At 35.5% G+C, this 25,018-nt stretch overlaps 2 protein-coding genes across 6 annotated transcripts; both read right to left on the bottom strand.

The window, feature by feature from the left end:
* Positions 1–4,511: 4,511 nt before the first annotated feature.
* On the bottom strand, positions 4,512–13,529 carry LOC111393869 (PH, RCC1 and FYVE domains-containing protein 1-like). 5 transcript variants are annotated; one of them, XM_023019621.1, is made up of 9 exons: positions 13,180–13,529; positions 10,103–10,190; positions 9,343–9,462; positions 8,531–8,698; positions 8,366–8,436; positions 6,141–8,177; positions 5,901–6,047; positions 5,127–5,662; positions 4,512–4,862 (listed from the first exon to the last, which is right to left on the bottom strand). In XM_023019621.1, exons 6-9 carry the CDS (start codon positions 8,094–8,096, stop codon positions 4,736–4,738), a joined length of 2,766 nt encoding a protein of 921 aa, XP_022875389.1. In that variant the 5' UTR covers positions 8,097–8,177; positions 8,366–8,436; positions 8,531–8,698; positions 9,343–9,462; positions 10,103–10,190; positions 13,180–13,529; the 3' UTR covers positions 4,512–4,735. The 5 variants fall into 5 exon arrangements, with proteins under 5 accessions (XP_022875389.1, XP_022875390.1, XP_022875391.1 ...); XM_023019622.1 differs by having other exon boundaries at positions 8,609–8,698; XM_023019623.1 differs by having other exon boundaries at positions 8,366–8,698; positions 13,249–13,529.
* LOC111393114 (PH, RCC1 and FYVE domains-containing protein 1-like) lies at positions 12,527–23,458 on the bottom strand. The gene is made up of 10 exons (XM_023018511.1): positions 23,178–23,458; positions 20,032–20,119; positions 19,272–19,391; positions 18,295–18,627; positions 16,070–18,106; positions 15,830–15,976; positions 15,049–15,591; positions 14,598–14,777; positions 13,249–13,494; positions 12,527–12,592 (listed from the first exon to the last, which is right to left on the bottom strand). The coding sequence occupies exons 5-10, from the start codon at positions 18,023–18,025 to the stop codon at positions 12,527–12,529; spliced, it is 3,138 nt and encodes a 1,045-aa protein (XP_022874279.1). The 5' UTR covers positions 18,026–18,106; positions 18,295–18,627; positions 19,272–19,391; positions 20,032–20,119; positions 23,178–23,458.
* Positions 23,459–25,018: the final 1,560 nt, after the last annotated feature.

Below are 25,018 nucleotides of genomic sequence, written 5' to 3'. Positions count from 1 at the left end.
AACCACTAACTAACGAGAAAGATGAAAGGAAAGAAGCATCCACAGTTAAAGCACCAAGCCCCGTGAAAGCTTATGTACCACCAATTCCCTTTATTTGTTTACAGGTCTTTTGGATTAGGAGAAGGAAAACCTACAACCATCTCTTTACAACTAGCTGACAGATCGATCAAACGACTAAAGGAAATTATTGAAGATGTGCTAGTCAAAGTTGATAAATTCATTTTTTCAGCTGACTTCATCATTTTGGACATGGAGGAGAATTCAAACATCCCTCTAATTTTGGGAAGACGACCGGAAGAGCGCTGATTGACGTTTACAATGGAAAGATGATTTTTCGGCTGAACAATGAGCAAGTCATATTCAATATGTTCAAAGCGATGAAACATCCATTGACTTCAGACACCTATTGCCAAGTAGATGTTCTTGAAGAGTTGGTGGCAGATATATTTGAGACAGAGCATCAAACAATTCTTTGTGAAGTAGAAATTGTATAATCGGAAGTAACAAGTGTAGAAAAAATTGAATGTGTTGTCAACTTGATCGAGTAACCAATAGGAAGGAGATATTGACAGTATGAACCTCTTGGTGACAACACTTCACCCCCGGTACCCTCGGTGGAAAAAAACACCCACTCTTGAACTAAAGCTCTTGCCTTCACATATCCGTTACACATATTTGGGAGACTTACAACACTTTCAGTAATCATCGTGAATGATATGACAAGGGAAGAGGAGAATAAATTGTTGGAGGTACTCAGGTAGCACAAAACGACAATTAGATGAACAATAACTGACATCAGAGGGATCAGTTCAACTCTTTGCGTGCACAAAATTTTAATGGAGGGCGGGTCAAAGCCATCAACATTGAAAGAAGTAGTACGAAAAGAAGTGCTGAAATTGTTGGATGCAAGAATAATTTATCACATATCTGATAGTTCATGGGTGAGTCCCAGTACATGTTGTGCCTAAAAAGGGTGAAAATATAGTGAAGAACGAGAACAACGAGCTAATACCAACACGATTAGTGACAGGGTGAAGAGTATGTATAGATTACAGTAAGCTAAACAATGCTATTAGAAATGACCATTTTCCATTACCATTCATTGATCGAATGTTGAAGAGGTTGGCAGGTCATTCTCATTACTGCTTTCTGGATGGATATTCAGGGTACAATTAGATAGTTATTGCTCTAGAAGACCAAGGGAAAACAATATTCACATGCCTTTATGGAACTTTTACGTTTAGAATAATGACTTTTGATCTATGCAACGCACTTCTGGTAAAAAGTCGTGTTCTCAACTCTTGTGGTAAAAAGCTAAGTTGTCCAACCAAATATTTTTGTATGCTTGTGTTGGTTATTATTTAGGCTATAGTTTTGTTTGAGGACAAGCAAATGTTTAAGTTTGAGAGTATTTGATAAGTGTATTTTATATATTTATTCGGTACCTTAAATAGTGATATTTGATGGTTCTTTTGACAAATTATATCCTAAATTTTTGTCTTTTATATAGGGGTGGGCGCGGGTCGATTCGGTTCGGTTATAAAGAGAATCGAACCAAACCAAACTTTTCGGGTATCTAGTAAATGGAACCGTCGGGTCCAAATATAATTATGGAACCGTTCGGATTCGATTCCGTCCGGTTCCGTTCGGTTCTGTATTATAATTAAATTTTTTAACATTTATAACAACATTATATAAATACAACTAATGATACATTCAATGATTTTGGAATGTCAGAAACTAGTAAACTACCTTATTCAAATGATCGTTACGATCAAAGTTTCGGTCGACGGAGGTCACAGTTTCGATCGGAGGTCACAATGTCGACCAACGATTGTATAGGTTTTGGAATATTAGCGATGCTACGAGAGTCGAGATAACGTTATGCACTTTAGTGTGGCTGTTTAGAATTATTTAGTGGATTTGATCTTATTTGGGTAAGAAATGAAACAATAAAATGGGTAATTGAGCCAAAAATTAAAAAATTAGAAATGAAACAAATTATTGGGCCAAAAATCTGGATTTAGAAATCGTTAATTTGTTAATTTGTTTAGAAAAATTAAAATTAAAATAATTTGATTTACTCAATATATATAAAAAAAAGATTAGAAATATTCGGTTTCTCAATTCAGATACCCGTTCGGGCATTTAATTTGACAAGAATCGTCAGGTTCGGTTCGGGAGATTTGCCCAACCCTACTTTTATATTTAATAGGTGAAATTTTATAAAGGAAAATGAATTGAAGGAATGACGCAAAAAAGGGCAAAAAATGACAAAATCCAAAGTACGAGGACTAAATCGGCTATTGGAAGCAAAGTTCAGAGATCAAATTTTATACTTTGGAAAGTGAAAGACTTAAATTGAACCAAAGAATATACATGGATTGCAAATATAAATGTGCTCAAGGACTGAAATTTATTATATTAAAAGATTGAGGACTTGATGGGTAATATTGCATTAAAGGCTTTGAATTGGAGTCAAATATTGTGGCTGTAGAGTTGTATTATGTATACAGTCACGCAGGAGGCTAGAGAGCTAAGACTTCCTTTTAGAGTCATTTTTCTTAACTATTGTGGCTACTAGGTTATTGTTTTGGAGAGATATATGCGTACAGGCAGAGAAGAATTTAGAGGCAGCCAAATTTATATTTTTTTGCACACACTTTGAGGTTGCCAGAGATATTTACACACGTTTGAAATTGAGGTAGAGCCATTAATATATATTTTCCACACTTGAGGCAGCCAATATTTTATCTTGTGGTTCGACTTCGGTTTGTTTGTTTTAAGGATCATTTTCTGCTTGCTCTTGCTCATTTTGAATTGGTTTCAAGTTAGGCTCCACCTCAATTCGAGTGTGATCATTTCTAACCCTCGCTGCTGCATTTTCTACCTCCACCGTCCGCTGAATTTCACTTTCCCTAGTGATTTAAACAGCCGATTTTGAATAATCCTCATTTTGGGGTCCAAATTTGCCAACATTTTGAGAGATGGACTGACTTCTCCAGTTAGAGAGAGCACATACGCGACTGCTGGAAGGAGCTAGCAGAAGCTTCAACTCCAATGGTCAAGTTGTTTGTTTTTGAGACTGATTAGCATCTAAAATTGCTTCAAGATATATAATTTACAAGGCATTTTACATTCACTTTGTTTAAAAACGCTAATGTTAGTCTCTAATTCCAATTCTCATGCCGTAAATTCAATTTCCATAAATACATGGTTAAAAATGTAATTAATTGAAATACATATTTACATACATGGCAGCATCAGTATTATACATTTGAAAGAGTATCTATTTGATGTATTTCACATGTATTTCCAATTTATTACAAGTGGAGCAAGTGGAGGAAAATAATGTTGAAAAGTCAAAAATAGTGACTGCCTCAAGCAAGAAGCAGCCGTTGGTAAAATAATCATAACTTGAGCTTCAGACATTGGATCGAGGTGATTCAAGTTGGGTTGGAAAGATAAGGCACGTTTCTACAACTTTCATGTTTTGGAAGAAGTCAAATTCGTATCACAAGGCAGCCAAAATTACCGTGCAAAGTCCAGCTTGTTACCTGCCGGATACAGCTTTATCTGTGAAGCAGCACTTATGGTTTTTGTCATATCTGGAGTTATATAGATCCAATGAACCTGATACTTGAACCAATGGAAAGCTAACTCAAATGGAAATAATTTATCTGTTGATCATAAGTCCAAATTCGCTGCACAATGTATATAAAAATTGGCATCAAGTTGCATGTTCCAGCTGTCTTGAAACTGGACAGAAACAAGTTGCATTGCCTACTTGAATTTTGAATGTTCCTTTGCCTATAAAAGGGGACCTTAGCCACGATTTTGAAGAATCAATTCTCTCCATCATATTCTAGTTTCCTTCATTTTTTTTTGTAATATTTCACTATGTATTTCTAAACATTTAGCTAGAGCTAAGAGTGAAAATTTGATGAATGTTTAGTATTGTCTTTGATCTTTCATTTTGTTCTTCAATGTTCATCTTCTTACTTGGTTGAAGTATATGTTCTACAAATGGTTTTGGTTTGTTAAAGACTTTGATTTATTGTTGACAGTTTTGGCACAATAAATGTTTAGATAATCTCTACATTCCAACAATTTATTTTGACATATTCTCTCAAACAATTATCAAGATCTATCTTTCAATATATTTGTGATCAATGTTTTATCTTCCATATGAGATCACTCCTTAGTTGATTTTCAAATGAGTTAAATTAAAGATCAAGGGCAATTTCTACTCATTTATCCGAAGTGAATCCCGAACGCTCTAGTGTTCGTCTCAATCGTATTTTCACAAACCGTTCACTACTCATAGACTAGTTCATTTCCTTCCAATTCCCTGTGGTTCGACCTCGGACTTCCGAGATTTACTACTTGCGACAACCTGCACTTGAATTTGCAACCTTAAAGTTGTAGCAAAGACATTTTCGACCCAACTACATTATTGAAGAGCGATTATGCTGCTTTAGAGAATAGCAAGAAAAAAAAGGCACAATAACTTTCTACCATAGTTGTAGTTATGATAAAATAATCAACAAATCTATATACAATACAATCTTAAAAGGTAAAAACAAAAAGGTGGAGGTCCCAGAAATAAAACAAGAAGAAAATTTGAGATACAGGATATAAAAATTGAGAGAAGGCCAAAACAGAAGGCTTTGCTTCATTAGAATACCAATTATAAGTTATGCTTAAACACTTAAATTTTCGAAGCCACGCACCTTCAGCCTTGTGCAGCTTGTCCAGAAGCTGATGACCTGTATGATTCACGAACATTGTATCTCTCGTACACTCTTTCTCGGTTCTCTGCCCACCAAGTCTCGGCTTGGTGCTCCCTGAATCTTCTCCGGCTGCATATAACATCACAAAGAAGAAACATTTTATGTTATAATCACATCCTAATTAATGGCTACTTAATTATTGATCAAATTTGAGGAAGACATACAAGTACAGAAAAATTGACGGTTTCTAGTAGGGACCAATGTACTTTATTTATGAAAGCTCGGGGCATGCGGCTACAAATTTCCTTAATATTCCAAGTTTGTCACATTTCAATAACAGTATAAAAACAGCAAGCAATATCGACTAGAGCTAGAAATGACAATGCCTATTACCTGAAACGCACACGTTTGAGATCTCTTGTCCCATCTGGAAGCGCTACAAGTGTTATATACACACCAGATTCGTATTGTTCAATCCACTCAGTCTCAGTTTGACTAGAATTACCAGCAACCACTGCATCTCTAGATTTGAAGCCATTATCACCACCTTCAACAGGTCCAGATTCTTTAGTGTCAACACCGTCAGGCACACTATTCATGTAACCCTGGACACTACATCCATTAGAGAGTTGGACATTTGAGTCGTCATTCATTCCATTTAAGGTGGAAAGTCCATGTTCCTGAGCACTAGAGTCATTTTTATTTCTCTCAATAGTATCCCCAACCAATTCAGCGTGGCCATGCATTTCATTTACAGTAATGGAGTCGAATCCAATGTGTGAGGCCATGTAGGAGTCGTTGATTGAATCAGATCTTGAACTCCCTTCTCCATCAGAGACAGGATAGTCTGTAGTATGTGGTGGGTGAGCCAACTTGATGTAATCAGGATTATAAACCCCCGATGGTAATCTCTCAGTCAAATATTTGAGCTGAACAAAGAGAATTTAGTCCAGTTCTTTATATTTATAAATGTGTGTGTAAATATCCAAAAATCATTTGATAACAGGAATAACTACCCTGGAAAGTTTCGTTTTTATTCTGTGAGATTGTGAATAGAGCACTTCAGGAAGAAGCACATGCACAGACTCCCAAGAAATAAAAATTTCTGGGGTAATTATTTCTGAAAGACAGATATAAGAGCAAACATAAAAATAAAGCAGAATTAACCTGAGCTGTGAGTGACTTTATCACTTCTTTTGCAGATTTACAGCTAGCAGATTCCTCTGCAGCCAATGTTATTGCTTCCTGAGCTTTCTTCACTGATTTCTGAAGTTCCAATTCTTGTAGATCACATCTATTTCTAAGGCTCTCAACCTAAATGAAGTTCACGATCAGGAAAAAAAGAGTAAAGATGAAATATTCAGTAAATAAAGATGTAAAAGGAATTATGATAACTTCTATACGTACCTGTACACGCAATTTGTGTACTTCTTGGTTCAGAAATTCATTTGTCTTCTTCAAAGTATCAGTATTTGTTTCGGAGAAAGAATGTCCTGACGTTGTAGGAACTGGTGTTGCAAATCGGTGGGGACTGGTTTTGCTCGAGAAGGGTGATACAGACCTGGAACTAACACTATATGGTGTAAGAATTGGTTTTTGTGCAGTTCGCAGCACATCAACATCTGCATACATAACTGCATCTCTCATCTGTGATGAAGAATGTAGTTGAGAGGAACGACCTGATGCAAATGTATTGGCTTTCTTTCCTTGCTTGGCCGCTTTTGCATCTAAACGTTTAATCAAATCAATATTGGATTGTGTTTCCGACTTGGTTGATTGTAGATCAGTCCTTTCGATTGCATCAGTACTTTCGCCTGAAATGCGTGGTACAGAATCTCTCCGGTTACTGAGCTTAGAGAAACATGAATCACAGACACGATATGGTTTGATGGGATTAGGTGCCAATGCTGCTCGCAATGCTTTTCTTGAACTGCAAGCATGACAGTGTACTAGTCCACAATTGTAGCAATTATGCCTCTTTCTTGAGAAGCCAAAAACCTGTCTACAAGCTGAACATTGAGACTGATCGGCACCAGAAACCCGTTTTTGAAGACATACTGCAGCCGTGTAATTTGAACCACAGGCAATATATTTGACACTTCTATCCTTTAAAGCTTCTACTAGTGATGGCATTTTACGATCTTCTATATCTCCTTGGCCCAACCTTCCATTAGCCCCGTTTCCCCACGTAAAGACCTCATTTTTGGATGTTAACACAGCCACATGATATGCACCACAAGCAATTTCTTCAACAGATTCAGAAACAAGATTGTCTTCTACTAAGCAAGGTAACTTTCCATCAGATCTAGGATTTCCAAGCTGACCATAAACTGTACTTCCCATTGTGAAAACACGCCCAGATGTAGTAAGGCCAACAGTCAAATTATGGCCACAGGCAATTTTGTGAAAATTGTAATCGATTAGAGCAGTCACACAAGTAGGTTTCAGTCGAGATTCCTTGTCACCATGTCCAAGGCGGTTTTTATCACCATCACCCCAAGTGAAAAGTTTACCGGATGAAACACTTGTGCTAGACTGTGTTACAATGACCTCAACCACAGCAGCCGTGTGCCAAACTCCGCATGCGACAGAAATTGTCCTCAACCCAGCTAGAGACTCTACCTCCCTCGGATACAAAATATGTTCTCGATTTCCATGGCCCAAAACTCCAAAAGTTCCGTCCCCAAATGTAAAGAGTTGTCCAGTTGAGGATATCAAGGCAGTATGCCATGGACCACAAGTAACAGTTGCAACATGAAGTCTCTCAAGAGGACCTGAAATTCTCTTTGGTATCCAGTGACTGATATCAGTTCCCTGACCCAAGATCCCTGCATTATGTCTTCCGTCTCCCCATGTATACAGTTCACCAGATGTCGTAACAGCACAAGTATGAAACTCTCCACATGCAACAAAATCAACGTGGCAAAAAGATAAAGATTCCACTAGACGAGGTTTAGTAACATCTTTCCCAACTCCATGGCCAAGCTGTCCACCAGATTCTTCACCCCAACTAAAGATTTCACCTTGCCTAGTAACTACGGCAGCATGCCTAACTCCACAAGCAATATGATGTACATCCAGTACAACATTTGATTCTAGTGGCCTGGGAAGAAGCACATCAGCTCTTTTGCTCTCAGAAATTGAATTCTTCACTGGCCCAAACTTGACAACATTGTCACATATAATCTCGCCCCACATATAAACATCCCCCAAAGCATTGGAATCATCTGGTGTAGAACCTTGACTAGAAGTACTGGGGGCACTAGAAACACTAACCCGAAAAGCATCTGAACCAGATACTTTCAGCAGCATATTTGTCTGGCCAAGAGCTCCATGTGAACTTTCTGAATGCAACAGAATCATTTGGGTGATAGCTCTTGAAAGAAGTGCGTGCGTTCAAAATAACAGAACTATTGGACTATTGGATGTCAAATTTTTGTTATCCTGGAACATATGATTAGGAAACCTCAAGTTTAATGTGATGAAAATGTTTTCAAATCACCAAAATAGTATCCAAATTCAAATATTTGGATAGCACCGCGTGATATCCAAATAATGATTAGCACAATTCAAAAGACAAATTAAGTACCAAAATGTAGAATTTATCATTCTTGTAGAAGTGGATTACTTACTGTTCATCACAATCATATATTCAGCCAAACACATCATAGACTGTAGAGGTTATTCCATTTCCGTCTGTACTCTAGCCACATCAAACAAGAAATGATTCATAGTTTGTTGAAACCCCTCATTTAAAAGTTTAAGATACTAGAGGGAGGGCATATTAATTCATTTACATTAAGTCTTCTACACATGCAAGATGGATTTATATTTCATGGTATCAAAGCAGGCAGAGATTCTGTTAGAACCCTCACTACTGATGCTGCTGTACTCCAGTGATGGCTGTCTGTAGAGCCGAGAATCACAGACTTAGTGATGGGCAGAATGTAATTGGTGCTCTATGTCTGGGAGAGAAAAGAGTATTAGATGGTAGAACTATTGAAAGATGATTATTATAAAGCATTGTATTGAAATGAATAGAAATGATAACAAATTTTAGGCTATTCGAGAGGCCGGATCTCTCCCCACTAAATTCCAAATATCTTCCTCAATGCCCACAAATCCCAGCTCCTCTTTATTATATTTATAGACAATATGTTAGCTTTCTATTACCCTTTTACCCTTTTGCTAACTATGGGACACTCTAGAATATCGCAGCAATCTGATTGGATATCTATCAGATTCATCCTGCCGCCGCCACAGCAACATAAAAGCAAAACAAAAATTTGCTAGGAGCACATAGATCTACCATTTACGTGACAAGGTATTAGAAGTTATCCAAAGTAGAAATGAGAACGAGATTTTAGCAACAGGTATCCAAGGAAATAAAATTAACTGAAAAAGCATTTATACTGGCGTCCAAGTGTTAATGCTGTAAGACTAGATAATCACCTATACATATGTGCTCGAAAGAAGCATAGTAAAATCTGAATTCAATTACTCAGTTATCACACTCAAAAGTGAAACATAACTTACTTTATCACGCCAGATATAAGGTGCAAAAAAGAGAGCAGACAAAGCGATAGGTATGGGAGGTTGCAAGACTTACATTGCGTAGGAGAGGCTGATCACTCAATACATCAAGTCATGACAGCCCAGCTAGAAGAGATGATATCGCCGCCTTAAGACCAACTATCCAGGTCCCCATCTCTACTCTGTCCTTGCAGATCTAAAAATACAACATGACATAGCTACAAGTTAATATAAAACAAAATCAAAATGTAATAATCATTAATGAAATTTGGTTTATCACTCATCACACCAAGGGAAATTTTATTGAATGCTAAATTTCAATATGGAATGCGTTTACTCTTTAATAGTTTAAACTTTTAGATAATATGGTTCAACACAATATCAAAGCATACCAAAAACATGGGCTCAAGTCTCACTGCTACCTACTTATGAAAATCAGGCATGTGTCAGACCTTTAAAAATGAAGTTATCATGCACGTGAGGGGCATGTTGCATGTTAAAAGCAAAGTAAATAAATGTTTCCAGTCTTAACTGAAGTTTAGGTTGTTCAACACTTTTTCACAATGTTGTAAGAGACAAAAAGATAAATAATCCTTCTATTAATAATGCAGATATTGTTGGAACTTCAAACCAAATTGGTAAGAAATGATAAAAGTGAACTTTTAAGCAGAATATAGGCTCCGAAAACACAAAAAGAAGGGGATGTAGGAATGGTTACAAGCATGGTTTCAAACCATGAAAACATGACTTATTTGAATAACCTAGTAACCTACCAAAGTACCAATTGTAGTCAAGCTTAAGTTATATAACATGAAATTAGATCTCTAATCTCTTACTTTTTTGTCCAGGGATAATTCTTGAAATTGAAGCTAGCTTCAAATTTCTTTCACCGCTACTAGAAGTCCAAATTGAATATGCTTTGTCCTGCAATAATAACATTAAAACTTATTATTGCCATGTCACAAAATCGAAGTAAGATTGTCAGATAAGAACAGATTTGATTAATTATTAAATACTCCAACTGTATGGTGGTTATATTAAGAAAATAAAAATAAAAATCCATTAGATGATGAATAACTGGTTTTAAGCAATCATATATTAGGTATTAGCGGTTGTTATGTATGTGGCTTATATAAAGTGAAACACAGGTTTACTGGATCAAATAGGCCGATATCGAAGCAGAGCAGAGTAAGGGAAAAGTAGCGCACTGAACGGAAAGGAGCGGAGCGACGGTATCGATCTTGTGGGGTTTAATTCACTGTCTGGCTGCTAGGGACATTGAGTGGGATGGGGGTGCAAGGGCAACGTCCCCGTGGTACAGTACAGGAATATTTTCTTGTACGAGTTTTAAAGTCTTGTATGGGCTTGGGTTAGGATTAGTATAAATAATAATGTTGTAAACCTATTATTCATACTGAATAAAATTATCTCCACTTCGCTTTCGTAAACGTAGGCACGTCACCGAACCATGTAAATACTTGCGTTGATTTCTCTGTTTAATTCCTTTATTATTGCGCATAAATTCCAACAGCGGTTTGTAGAAAGCAGTATCAACTCAGCAAGCAATCACAGTACACTTACATTTAACCATTGTGGACGATGAAACAATTATTTGTAAAGTGATCAATATTAGTGACCTCAGAAAGCCTCCGAATTCCAGTGTACTATAGGAAGTATTGTAAACAAGCTATGTTATGCAAGCCTATTAGGTAGAATTTTTTAATGCAAACTTAAAACTTGTCAAGCCTTCTTTTTGTATCTAAGATGAACCTAGACTAAACTTTTCACCTTTAGGTAATGAAGCCATGCCTTTCAATTCAGAGACAGATAATCCATCTAATTAATAAAAGCATCCAAATTGTCCAGTTTAGTCCATCAAGAAGTAAGATAGCAGTAAACCCTAGCTGGCATCCTCTTGAATCTAAGCTACCTTTTTCTTACATACCTCATAGATATGATTTTCTTAGGGAAATTTGTTAAAAAGGCCCTCCTAAATACAGAAAGTGAAAAATATTCTTACCTTAACATTTCCTTAACTAGCCATCTAACAAAAAGATTTTAACTCATAACTAGCCTCCTAGTCACTTCTTCTCTGGTGGTCTCTTCCAGCGTATAATTGAAAAAGAAAGTACAAAAATCTTGAGAGTGAGAAAGAAAAACCCTTCTTTCTTCCATCACTTTTAGTCCTTTCTCTAAAGCACGAACAAACACATATACAAACACCCGAAATTTGATGGATTAGTAAGATTCAATTGTATACAGACAACTATAATAAAGCACATAGATCACAAGAAAATCAACAAGCCTCCCCCTCTTCCATGCATCCATCCACCCCCAGTGTTTTATACAAATTCCTCAAATTAAATCTTAACTTTGTGAGTGTCACATCACTCGTAGAAGGCCAGCCTTAGAGGTACTTGTAAAAGTATTATTAGATCAAACACCTCATTTTGAGGAAATGATAACAGGAGGAGGACTACTTCAGTAGAAGACTGGTTCTATAAAGGCCTTAATTGGGGAAGATGTTGCTGTACATTTCACAGGGTGAAATCTAACAACTACTTCTAAGTTTCACATTGCTCATGCAAGACAAGACTTGTCTTGCACGCTTATTAGTACATTGGACAACCCCTCTTATAAGCTGGCTTCAAGAAGTTGTTCCACCTAGTGCTTGTAGCAAAGGTATTAGATGGCATGTGGAAGGCCTGTCTTATGAGCACATTGACACCCCTTACAAGCTGGTTAGTTCTACCCAAGTGCTTGTAACACAATACCAACAATCTATTGCTCATAATACAAATAGGAACTACGTTTTCATAGATTGACTAGTTATTAAGGTAGAGATTTTGAAGAGAGGTACATGAGACACTATCTAAATCTGGACTTTGATAGAAAACTTTGAATGTCAATAAGTCCTTCAATTTTGCATGTGCATTGAGTAGTCTACAGGTGAATATGGGTCCAACTTGAGGGGCCAATTTAATCTAGACATGGTCAATTTGACAAGAATTGGGATGTATTTAACGCAACCCAAGATCCATTTTGACCAATTATGCTGTTAGAAGAAGGCCGTTTATATTCATTATGCTAAGGTTTGTTAAACGTATGTTTTACAAACTCGCCTAGACATCAACTCGCAAAGGTCAAACCCGGTAATAAAAATAGCAATCATGCTACATCACTAGAAGAGTTTGACAAAAAGATTGGCATAATGTCACATGGCATTTATTGGACTGTACAGTCAGCTTTTTCTCATCTAATCATATATTGTCAACACCAATTATGTCAACGAACCTGTCAACCATTTCTGGTAAAATGGCATAATCCTAAAAATAGCTAATAACCGGACCAGTTCTCTGTTTTTCCAAGGTCGAATCAGACGGTGCAGTAATGTTTTCAGAATAACGTTTTAAGCTAAATAAAGAAGTCAAAGACCATAATTTTATAATATGCCACTAGAAAAATTAGCTCTCTTTTTACAACATTCACACGAAAACCAACAAAATTTTCCTGAAAATTTGCTTTCCTAAGTGCATTATATAATTTGGTATAATATATCATCGAATAGACTACAACACAAACAAGAATTTATGCTCAATTTTTTTGTTTTTTTTTATAATAGCGGCCAACCTTTTTTTTTTCTGGTTTGTAATTTGGAGAAATAAAAAGCCATTTTAGTCACTTTTTGTGTATAAAAATGACTATTGTAATTTGGGTTAGCATATTCATACCAAAAACGCCAGAAATGGAAACCCCGAAAAATCTTTCATTTTAAGTTACAAAAACACAGTCTAACACGAAGATCCCATTTCTAATCTTTGAATTGAACGCATATATTACATAATACACTTATATAGAGAGACGTCATACTATATGGACAGACAGATAGATAGATAAAAGTGAGCACAGATACCAGCTCGATTTCATTTCCGCCTGTTGAATTGTAAAAAAACTCTCGAGCATTCTACTAAACCCAACTCACCACCATTTCACTCCCCCGGATCTGTAAAACTTGCTTCAGTTGAAGCATAAATGTCAGCGTACACCTGGCTGTTACGTTGTTACAGTGTAGTGGTGCTTGTACGGAAGACGAGTAATCAAATTTTTCTCCAGCGGCCGGAAGTGGAATACCGGCTCTGGCGACAATAGTGTGTGAGAGAGAGAGATGGCCGAAGGTGGTGTGGAGTACGTAGTCAAAAGAAGAGAAAAGCAGAGAATCAAAATTCGCCTGAGAATACAGAGTAAAGTTTGACCATTACTTTGCTTTTTTAGCTCCCTTTTATTTAACTTATTTTCTTTATACATCAATAATTTTTAAATAAAGCATTGAAATTCGTAAATTAAGACAGTTTAGATCACTTTTTGAGAAGTTAAAATGAGTTTTCAAGGCATCCTCGTTTGATTCTCATAGATTTAAGAATGAAAATGAAAAATATAGTCGTTATGGGATCTACACTAAAGATAGAAAGTCAAATGTGATGACTTGATGTGATGAATAACAGTCATATTTTTTATTTTTGTAACTAAAGAATGTGAATCAAACAGAGTCTTAAAAGCCATTTTTAAAACTTGTTTAATTAATGTCATAATACATTTCTTCTAGTTATAAAAGTTTTATAGGAAATTAATCCTATATAATTTGTTCTAAAGGCTATTTCTAAAATAAAAAACTCTTCTAGAACTTAATTTTTAAACACCAATTGAGATAGTTTCACAAGAAAAGCTTCTACAAGCAACAAAAGAAAAAATATAAGTCAAGCCAATTAAGCAGTTAAGTTCATGTTTGAACTCTATCATTTAAAAACTCTTCTTCTTCTTTTTTTTTTACAAACTCATTTTCAACTACATATTTTTTTAATAAAATAATTTTACAGGTAAATTCAAATATTTTTTTCTATATTTTATCCGCACATTTGTTAAAAAATTACTATTACGAAACTTTTTTTTCCTTCCAAAAATTAGGACTCAAACAGACCTAAATGAGACCCATTCGAAAAACACAACTCATACTATTTTCTTATAATGTATTCTTGAATAATGCTAGCTCAATGAAATGCAATGAATAAAACCCATTCAATTAACTATCATTTACTGGCATATAAAATATTAGTGATGCAATATAGGAGTGCTCTTTATTATGAATTAGTATCACATTTACTTGTTCAAAAACCATTTCAATTTCTTTTATTTAACATCTTTATTTGGATTCTATTCATCTCATATTCATTCTTGATTTAATTGTATTTTATCTAAAACTTGTCATGTCCAATTCATTTTATCTTTTCATTTCATCTACTCCTTTAATTTGTATTACATTCTCGTCAAAATTACAATTATAATTAATAAAACAAACACAAAAAAGGCATAAATCTCTATATAAATACTACCGTCTAGAAGAACACGAGCCCACAACCTAAATTCTCTTTTACCATTAATAGTCAATGTATCTCGAAGAAACTCTTTAAAGGGTAATATGCTCTTTATTTTTAAGATCAAATTTTGAATTATACTCTAAGAATAACAAAAAAAGCCCACTATTCTATTAAAAATCCATTTAAACAAATTACATCTTTCAATGCTTCATAATAGTAAGTTTTAATGTTAGTATTTGTAAAATAATATTGTACAACTTGTTGACATTGATAGGTGTGGCAAAAAAAGTTAGTTGAAAAGATTAATTGTTTTTTAAATTGTTCAATGACAATATGTCCATGATATGTTGTCGATAATGTTATCAAATTTACTGTACATGAAGCATTGCTCAATTGACTAATATGATAACATTGCACCTGAAACGCACACGTTTGAGATCTCTTGTCCCATCTGGAAGCGCTACAAGTGTTATATACACACCAGATTCGTATTGTTCAATCCACTCAGTCTCAGTTTGACTAGAATTACCAGCAACCACTGCATCTCTAGATTTGAAGCCATTATCACCACCTTCAACAGGTCCAGATTCTTTAGTGTCAACACCGTCAGGCACACTATTCATGTAACCCTGGACACTACATCCATTAGAGAGTTGGACATTTGAGTCGTCATTCATTCCATTTAAGGTGGAAAGTCCATGTTCCTGAGCACTAGAGTCATTTTTATTTCTCTCAATAGTATCCCCAACCAATTCAGCGTGGCCATGCATTTCATTTACAGTAATGGAGTCGAATCCAATGTGTGAGGCCATGTAGGAGTCGTTGATTGAATCAGATCTTGAACTCCCTTCTCCATCAGAGACAGGACAGTCTGTAGTATGTGGTGGGTGAGCCAACTTGATGTAATCAGGATTATAAACCCCCGATGGTAATCTCTCAGTCAAATATTTGAGCTGAACAAAGAGAATTTAGTCCAGTTCTTTATATTTATAAATGTGTGTGTAAATATCCAAAAATCATTTGATAACAGGAATAACTACCCTGGAAAGTTTCGTTTTTATTCTGTGAGATTGTGAATAGAGCACTTCAGGAAGAAGCACATGCACAGACTCCCAAGAAATAAAAATTTCTGGGGTAATTATTTCTGAAAGACAGATATAAGAGCAAACATAAAAATAAAGCAGAATTAACCTGAGCTGTGAGTGACTTTATCACTTCTTTTGCAGATTTACAGCTAGCAGATTCCTCTGCAGCCAATGTTATTGCTTCCTGAGCTTTCTTCACTGATTTCTGAAGTTCCAATTCTTGTAGATCACATCTATTTCTAAGGCTCTCAACCTAAATGAAGTTCACGATCAGGAAAAAAAGAGTAAAGATGAAATATTCAGTAAATAAAGATGTAAAAGGAATTATGATAACTTCTATACGTACCTGTACACGCAATTTGTGTACTTCTTGGTTCAGAAATTCATTTGTCTTCTTCAAAGTATCAGTATTTGTTTCGGAGAAAGAATGTCCTGACGTTGTAGGAACTGGTGTTGCAAATCGGTGGGGACTGGTTTTGCTCGAGAAGGGTGATACAGACCTGGAACTAACACTATATGGTGTAAGAATTGGTTTTTGTGCAGTTCGCAGCACATCAACATCTGCATACATAACTGCATCTCTCATCTGTGATGAAGAATGTAGTTGAGAGGAACGACCTGATGCAAATGTATTGGCTTTCTTTCCTTGCTTGGCCGCTTTTGCATCTAAACGTTTAATCAAATCAATATTGGATTGTGTTTCCGACTTGGTTGATTGTAGATCAGTCCTTTCGATTGCATCAGTACTTTCGCCTGAAATGCGTGGTACAGAATCTCTCCGGTTACTGAGCTTAGAGAAACATGAATCACAGACACGATATGGTTTGATGGGATTAGGTGCCAATGCTGCTCGCAATGCTTTTCTTGAACTGCAAGCATGACAGTGTACTAGTCCACAATTGTAGCAATTATGCCTCTTTCTTGAGAAGCCAAAAACCTGTCTACAAGCTGAACATTGAGACTGATCGGCACCAGAAACCCGTTTTTGAAGACATACTGCAGCCGTGTAATTTGAACCACAGGCAATATATTTGACACTTCTATCCTTTAAAGCTTCTACTAGTGATGGCATTTTACGATCTTCTATATCTCCTTGGCCCAACCTTCCATTAGCCCCGTTTCCCCACATAAAGACCTCATTTTTGGATGTTAACACAGCCACATGATATGCACCACAAGCAATTTCTTCAACAGATTCAGAAACAAGATTGTCTTCTACTAAGCAAGGTAACTTTCCATCAGATCTAGGATTTCCAAGCTGACCATAAACTGTACTTCCCATTGTGAAAACACGCCCAGATGTAGTAAGGCCAACAGTCAAATTATGGCCACAGGCAATTTTGTGAAAATTGTAATCGATTAGAGCAGTCACACAAGTAGGTTTAAGTCGAGATTCCTTGTCACCATGTCCAAGGCGGTTTTTATCACCATCACCCCAAGTGAAAAGTTTACCGGATGAAACACTTGTGCTAGACTGTGTTACAATGACCTCAACCACAGCAGCCGTGTGCCAAACTCCGCATGCGACAGAAATTGTCCTCAACCCAGCTAGAGACTCTACCTCCCTCGGATACAAAATATGTTCTCGATTTCCATGGCCCAAAACTCCAAAAGTTCCGTCCCCAAATGTAAAGAGTTGTCCAGTTGAGGATATCAAGGCAGTATGCCATGGACCACAAGTAACAGTTGCAACATGAAGTCTCTCAAGAGGACCTGAAATTCTCTTTGGTATCCAGTGACTGATATCAGTTCCCTGACCCAAGATCCCTGCATTATGTCTTCCGTCTCCCCATGTATACAGTTCACCAGATGTCGTAACAGCACAAGTATGAAACTCTCCACATGCAACAAAATCAACGTGGCAAAAAGATAAAGATTCCACTAGACGAGGTTTAGTAACATCTTTCCCAACTCCATGGCCAAGCTGTCCACCAGATTCTTCACCCCAACTAAAGATTTCACCTTGCCTAGTAACTACGGCAGCATGCCTAACTCCACAAGCAATATGATGTACATCCAGTACAACATTTGATTCTAGTGGCCTGGGAAGAAGCACATCAGCTCTTTTGCTCTCAGAAATTGAATTCTTCACTGGCCCAAACTTGACAACATTGTCACATATAATCTCGCCCCACATATAAACATCCCCCAAAGCATTGGAATCATCTGGTGTAGAACCTTGACTAGAAGTACTGGGGGCACTAGAAACACTAACCCGAAAAGCATCTGAACCAGATACTTTCAGCAGCATATTTGTCTGGCCAAGAGCTCCATGTGAACTTTCTGAATGCAACAGAATCATTTGGGTGATAGCTCTTGAAAGAAGTGCGTGCGTTCAAAATAACAGAACTATTGGACTATTGGATGTCAAATTTTTGTTATCCTGGAACATATGATTAGGAAACCTCAAGTTTAATGTGATGAAAATGTTTTCAAATCACCAAAATAGTATCCAAATTCAAATATTTGGATAGCACCGCGTGATATCCAAATAATGATTAGCACAATTCAAAAGACAAATTAAGTACCAAAATGTAGAATTTATCATTCTTGTAGAAGTGGATTACTTACTGTTCATCACAATCATATATTCAGCCAAACACATCATAGACTGTAGAGGTTATTCCATTTCCGTCTGTACTCTAGCCACATCAAACAAGAAATGATTCATAGTTTGTTGAAACCCCTCATTTAAAAGTTTAAGATACTAGAGGGAGGGCATATTAATTCATTTACATTAAGTCTTCTACACATGCAAGATGGATTTATATTTCATGGTATCAAAGCAGGCAGAGATTCTGTTAGAACCCTCACTACTGATGCTGCTGTACTCCAGTGATGGCTGTCTGTAGAGCCGAGAATCACAGACTTAGTGATGGGCAGAATGTAATTGGTGCTCTATGTCTGGGAGAGAAAAGAGTATTAGATGGTAGAACTATTGAAAGATGATTATTATAAAGCATTGTATTGAAATGAACAGAAATGATAACAAATTTTAGGCTATTCGAGAGGCCGGATCTCTCCCCACTAAATTCCAAATATCTTCCTCAATGCCCACAAATCCCAGCTCCTCTTTATTATATTTATAGACAATATGTTAGCTTTCTATTACCCTTTTACCCTTTTGCTAACTATGGGACACTCTAGAATATCGCAGCAATCTGATTGGATATCTATCAGATTCATCCTGCCGCCGCCACAGCAACATAAAAGCAAAACAAAAATTTGCTAGGAGCACATAGATCTACCATTTACGTGACAAGGTATTAGAAGTTATCCAAAGTAGAAATGAGAACGAGATTTTAGCAACAGGTATCCAAGGAAATAAAATTAACTGAAAAAGCATTTATACTGGCGTCCAAGTGTTAATGCTGTAAGACTAGATAATCACCTATACATATGTGCTCGAAAGAAGCATAGTAAAATCTGAATTCAATTACTCAGTTATCACACTCAAAAGTGAAACATAACTTACTTTATCACGCCAGATATAAGGTGCAAAAAAGAGAGCACACAAAGCGATAGGTACGGGAGGTTGCAAGACTTACATTGCGTAGGAGAGGCTGATCACTCAATACATCAAGTCATGACAGCCCAGCTAGAAGAGATGATATCGCCGCCTTAAGACCAACTATCCAGGTCCCCATCTCTACTCTGTCCTTGCAGATCTAAAAATACAACATGACATAGCTACAAGTTAATATAAAACAAAATCAAAATGTAATAATCATTAATGAAATTTGGTTTATCACTCATCACACCAAGGGAAATTTTATTGAATGCTAAATTTCAATATGGAATGCGTTTACTCTTTAATAGTTTAAACTTTTAGATAATATGGTTCAACACAATATCAAAGCATACCAAAAACATGGGCTCAAGTCTCACTGCTACCTACTTATGAAAATCAGGCATGTGTCAGACCTTTAAAAATGAAGTTATCATGCACGTGAGGGGCATGTTGCATGTTAAAAGCAAAGTAAATAAATGTTTCCAGTCTTAACTGAAGTTTAGGTTGTTCAACACTTTTTCACAATGTTGTAAGAGACAAAAAGATAAATAATCCTTCTATTAATAATGCAGATATTGTTGGAACTTCAAACCAAATTGGTAAGAAATGATAAAAGTGAACTTTTAAGCAGAATATAGGCTCCGAAAACACAAAAAGAAGGGGATGTAGGAATGGTTACAAGCATGGTTTCAAACCATGAAAACATGACTTATTTGAATAACCTAGTAACCTACCAAAGTACCAATTGTAGTCAAGCTTAAGTTATATAACATGAAATTAGATCTCTAATCTCTTACTTTTTTGTCCAGGGATAATTCTTGAAATTGAAGCTAGCTTCAAATTTCTTTCACCGCTACTAGAAGTCCAAATTGAATATGCTTTGTCCTGCAATAATAACATTAAAACTTATTATTGCCATGTCACAAAATCGAAGTAAGATTGTCAGATAAGAACAGATTTGATTAAATATTAAATACTCCAACTGTATGGTGGTTATATTAAGAAAATAAAAATAAAAATCCATTAGATGATGAATAACTGGTTTTAAGCAATCATATATTAGGTATTAGCGGTTGTTATGTATGTGGCTTATATAAAGTGAAACACAGGTTTACTGGATCAAATAGGCCGATATCGAAGCAGAGCAGAGTAAGGGAAAAGTAGCACACTGAATGGAAAGGAGCGGAGCGACGGTATCGATCTTGTGGGGTTTAATTCACTGTCTGGCTGCTAGGGACATTGAGTGGGATGGGGGTGCAAGGGCAACGTCCCCGTGGTACAGTACAGGAATATTTTCTTGTACGAGTTTTAAAGTCTTGTACGGGCTTGGGTTAGGATTAGTATAAATAATAATGTTGTAAACCTATTATTCATACTGAATAAAATTATCTCCACTTCGCTTTCGTAAACGTAGGCACGTCACCGAACCATGTAAATACTTGCGTTGATTTCTCTGTTTAATTCCTTTATTATTGCACATAAATTCCAACAGCGGTTTGTAGAAAGCAGTATCAACTCAGCAAGCAATCACAGTACACTTACATTTAACCATTGTGGACGATGAAACAATTATTTGTAAAGTGATCAATATTAGTGACCTCAGAAAGCCTCCGAATTCCAGTGTACTATAGGAAGTATTGTAAACAAGCTATGTTATGCAAGCCTATTAGGTAGAATTTTTTAATGCAAACTTAAAACTTGTCAAGCCTTCTTTTTGTATCTAAGATGAACCTAGACTAAACTTTTCACCTTTAGGTAATGAAGCCATGCCTTTCAATTCAGAGACAGATAATCCATCTAATTAATAAAAGCATCCAAATTGTCCAGTTTAGTCCATCAAGAAGTAAGATAGCAGTAAACCCTAGCTGGCATCCTCTTGAATCTAAGCTACCTTTTTCTTACATACCTCATAGATATGATTTTCTTAGGGAAATTTGTTAAAAAGGCCCTCCTAAATACAGAAAGTGAAAAATATTCTTACCTTAACATTTCCTTAACTAGCCATCTAACAAAAAGATTTTAACTCATAACTAGCCTCCTAGTCACTTCTTCTCTGGTGGTCTCTTCCAGCGTATAATTGAAAAAGAAAGTACAAAAATCTTGAGAGTGAGAAAGAAAAACCCTTCTTTCTTCCATCACTTTTAGTCCTTTCTCTAAAGCACGAACAAACACATATACAAACACCCGAAATTTGATGGATTAGTAAGATTCAATTGTATACAGACAACTATAATAAAGCACATAGATCACAAGAAAATCAACAAGCCTCCCCCTCTTCCATGCATCCATCCACCCCCAGTGTTTTATACAAATTCCTCAAATTAAATCTTAACTTTGTGAGTGTCACATCACTCGTAGAAGGCCAGCCTTAGAGGTACTTGTAAAAGTATTATTAGATCAAACACCTCATTTTGAGGAAATGATAACAGGAGGAGGACTACTTCAGTAGAAGACTGGTTCTATAAAGGCCTTAATTGGGGAAGATGTTGCTGTACATTTCACAGGGTGAAATCTAACAACTACTTCTAAGTTTCACATTGCTCATGCAAGACAAGACTTGTCTTGCACGCTTATTAGTACATTGGACAACCCCTCTTATAAGCTGGCTTCAAGAAGTTGTTCCACCTAGTGCTTGTAGCAAAGGTATTAGATGGCATGTGGAAGGCCTGTCTTATGAGCACATTGACACCCCTTACAAGCTGGTTAGTTCTACCCAAGTGCTTGTAACACAATACCAACAATCTATTGCTCATAATACAAATAGGAACTACGTTTTCATAGATTGACTAGTTATTAAGGTAGAGATTTTGAAGAGAGGTACATGAGACACTATCTAAATCTGGACTTTGATAGAAAACTTTGAATGTCAATAAGTCCTTCAATTTTGCATGTGCATTGAGTAGTCTACAGGTGAATATGGGTCCAACTTGAGGGGCCAATTTAATCTAGACATGGTCAATTTGACAAGAATTGGGATGTATTTAACGCAACCCAAGATCCATTTTGACCAATTATGCTGTTAGAAGAAGGCCGTTTATATTCATTATGCTAAGGTTTGTTAAACGTATGTTTTACAAACTCGCCTAGACATCAACTCGCAAAGGTCAAACCCGGTAATAAAAATAGCAATCATGCTACATCACTAGAAGAGTTTGACAAAAAGATTGGCATAATGTCACATGGCATTTATTGGACTGTACAGTCAGCTTTTTCTCATCTAATCATATATTGTCAACACCAATTATGTCAACGAACCTGTCAACCATTTCTGGTAAAATGGCATAATCCTAAAAATAGCTAATAACCGGACCAGTTCTCTGTTTTTCCAAGGTCGAATCAGACGGTGCAGTAATGTTTTCAGAATAACGTTTTAAGCTAAATAAAGAAGTCAAAGACCATAATTTTATAATATGCCACTAGAAAAATTAGCTCTCTTTTTACAACATTCACACGAAAACCAACAAAATTTTCCTGAAAATTTGCTTTCCTAAGTGCATTATATAATTTGGTATAATATATCATCGAATAGACTACAACACAAACAAGAATTTATGCTCAATTTTTTTGTTTTTTTTTATAATAGCGGCCAACCTTTTTTTTTTCTGGTTTGTAATTTGGAGAAATAAAAAGCCATTTTAGTCACTTTTTGTGTATAAAAATGACTATTGTAATTTGGGTTAGCATATTCATACCAAAAACGCCAGAAATGGAAACCCCGAAAAATCTTTCATTTTAAGTTACAAAAACACAGTCTAACACGAAGATCCCATTTCTAATCTTTGAATTGAACGCATATATTACATAATACACTTATATAGAGAGACGTCATACTATATGGACAGACAGATAGATAGATAAAAGTGAGCACAGATACCAGCTCGATTTCATTTCCGCCTGTTGAATTGTAAAAAAACTCTCGAGCATTCTACTAAACCCAACTCACCACCATTTCACTCCCCCGGATCTGTAAAACTTGCTTCAGTTGAAGCATAAATGTCAGCGTACACCTGGCTGTTACGTTGTTACAGTGTAGTGGTGCTTGTACGGAAGACGAGTAATCAAATTTTTCTCCAGCGGCCGGAAGTGGAATACCGGCTCTGGCGACAATAGTGTGTGAGAGAGAGAGATGGCCGAAGGTGGTGTGGAGTACGTAGTCAAAAGAAGAGAAAAGCAGAGAATCAAAATTCGCCTGAGAATACAGAGTAAAGTTTGACCATTACTTTGCTTTTTTAGCTCCCTTTTATTTAACTTATTTTCTTTATACATCAATAATTTTTAAATAAAGCATTGAAATTCGTAAATTAAGACAGTTTAGATCACTTTTTGAGAAGTTAAAATGAGTTTTCAAGGCATCCTCGTTTGATTCTCATAGATTTAAGAATGAAAATGAAAAATATAGTCGTTATGGGATCTACACTAAAGATAGAAAGTCAAATGTGATGACTTGATGTGATGAATAACAGTCATATTTTTTATTTTTGTAACTAAAGAATGTGAATCAAACAGAGTCTTAAAAGCCATTTTTAAAACTTGTTTAATTAATGTCATAATACATTTCTTCTAGTTATAAAAGTTTTATAGGAAATTAATCCTATATAATTTGTTCTAAAGGCTATTTCTAAAATAAAAAACTCTTCTAGAACTTAATTTTTAAACACCAATTGAGATAGTTTCACAAGAAAAGCTTCTACAAGCAACAAAAGAAAAAATATAAGTCAAGCCAATTAAGCAGTTAAGTTCATGTTTGAACTCTATCATTTAAAAACTCTTCTTCTTCTTTTTTTTTTACAAACTCATTTTCAACTACATATTTTTTTAATAAAATAATTTTACAGGTAAATTCAAATATTTTTTTCTATATTTTATCCGCACATTTGTTAAAAAATTACTATTACGAAACTTTTTTTTCCTTCCAAAAATTAGGACTCAAACAGACCTAAATGAGACCCATTCGAAAAACACAACTCATACTATTTTCTTATAATGTATTCTTGAATAATGCTAGCTCAATGAAATGTAATGAATAAAACCCATTCAATTAACTATCATTTACTGGCATATAAAATATTAGTGATGCAATATAGGAGTGCTCTTTATTATGAATTAGTATCACATTTACTTGTTCAAAAACCATTTCAATTTCTTTTATTTAACATCTTTATTTGGATTCTATTCATCTCATATTCATTCTTGATTTAATTGTATTTTATCTAAAACTTGTCATCTTCAATTCACTTTATCTTTTCATTTCATCTACTCCTTTAATTTGTATTACATTCTCGTCAAAATTACAATTATAATTAATAAAACAAACACAAAAAAGGCATAAATCTCTATATAAATACTACCGTCTAGAAGAACACGAGCCCACAACCTAAATTCTCTTTTACCATTAATAGTCAATGTATCTCGAAGAAACTCTTTAAAGGGTAATATGCTCTTTATTTTTAAGATCAAATTTTGAATTATACTCTAAGAATAACAAAAAAAGCCCACTATTCTATTAAAAATCCATTTAAACAAATTACATCTTTCAATGCTTCATAATAGTAAGTTTTAATGTTAGTATTTGTAAAATAATATTGTACAACTTGTTGACATTGATAGGTGTGGCAAAAAAAGTTAGTTGAAAAGATTAATTGTTTTTTAAATTGTTCAATGACAATATGTCCATGATATGTTGTCGATAATGTTATCAAATTTACTGTACATGAAGCATTGCTCAATTGACTAATATGATAACATTGCAACTTGTAAGGAGCCCTAATCCCAAGATAATGGGAT

Source organism: Olea europaea, chromosome 4, assembly GCF_002742605.1.
Source record: "Olea europaea var. sylvestris chromosome 4, O_europaea_v1, whole genome shotgun sequence".
Classification (NCBI taxonomy): Eukaryota; Viridiplantae; Streptophyta; class Magnoliopsida; order Lamiales; family Oleaceae; genus Olea; species Olea europaea.
The sequence above is the reverse complement of the archived record's forward strand: the minus strand, read 5'-3'. Positions and strand labels throughout refer to the sequence as shown.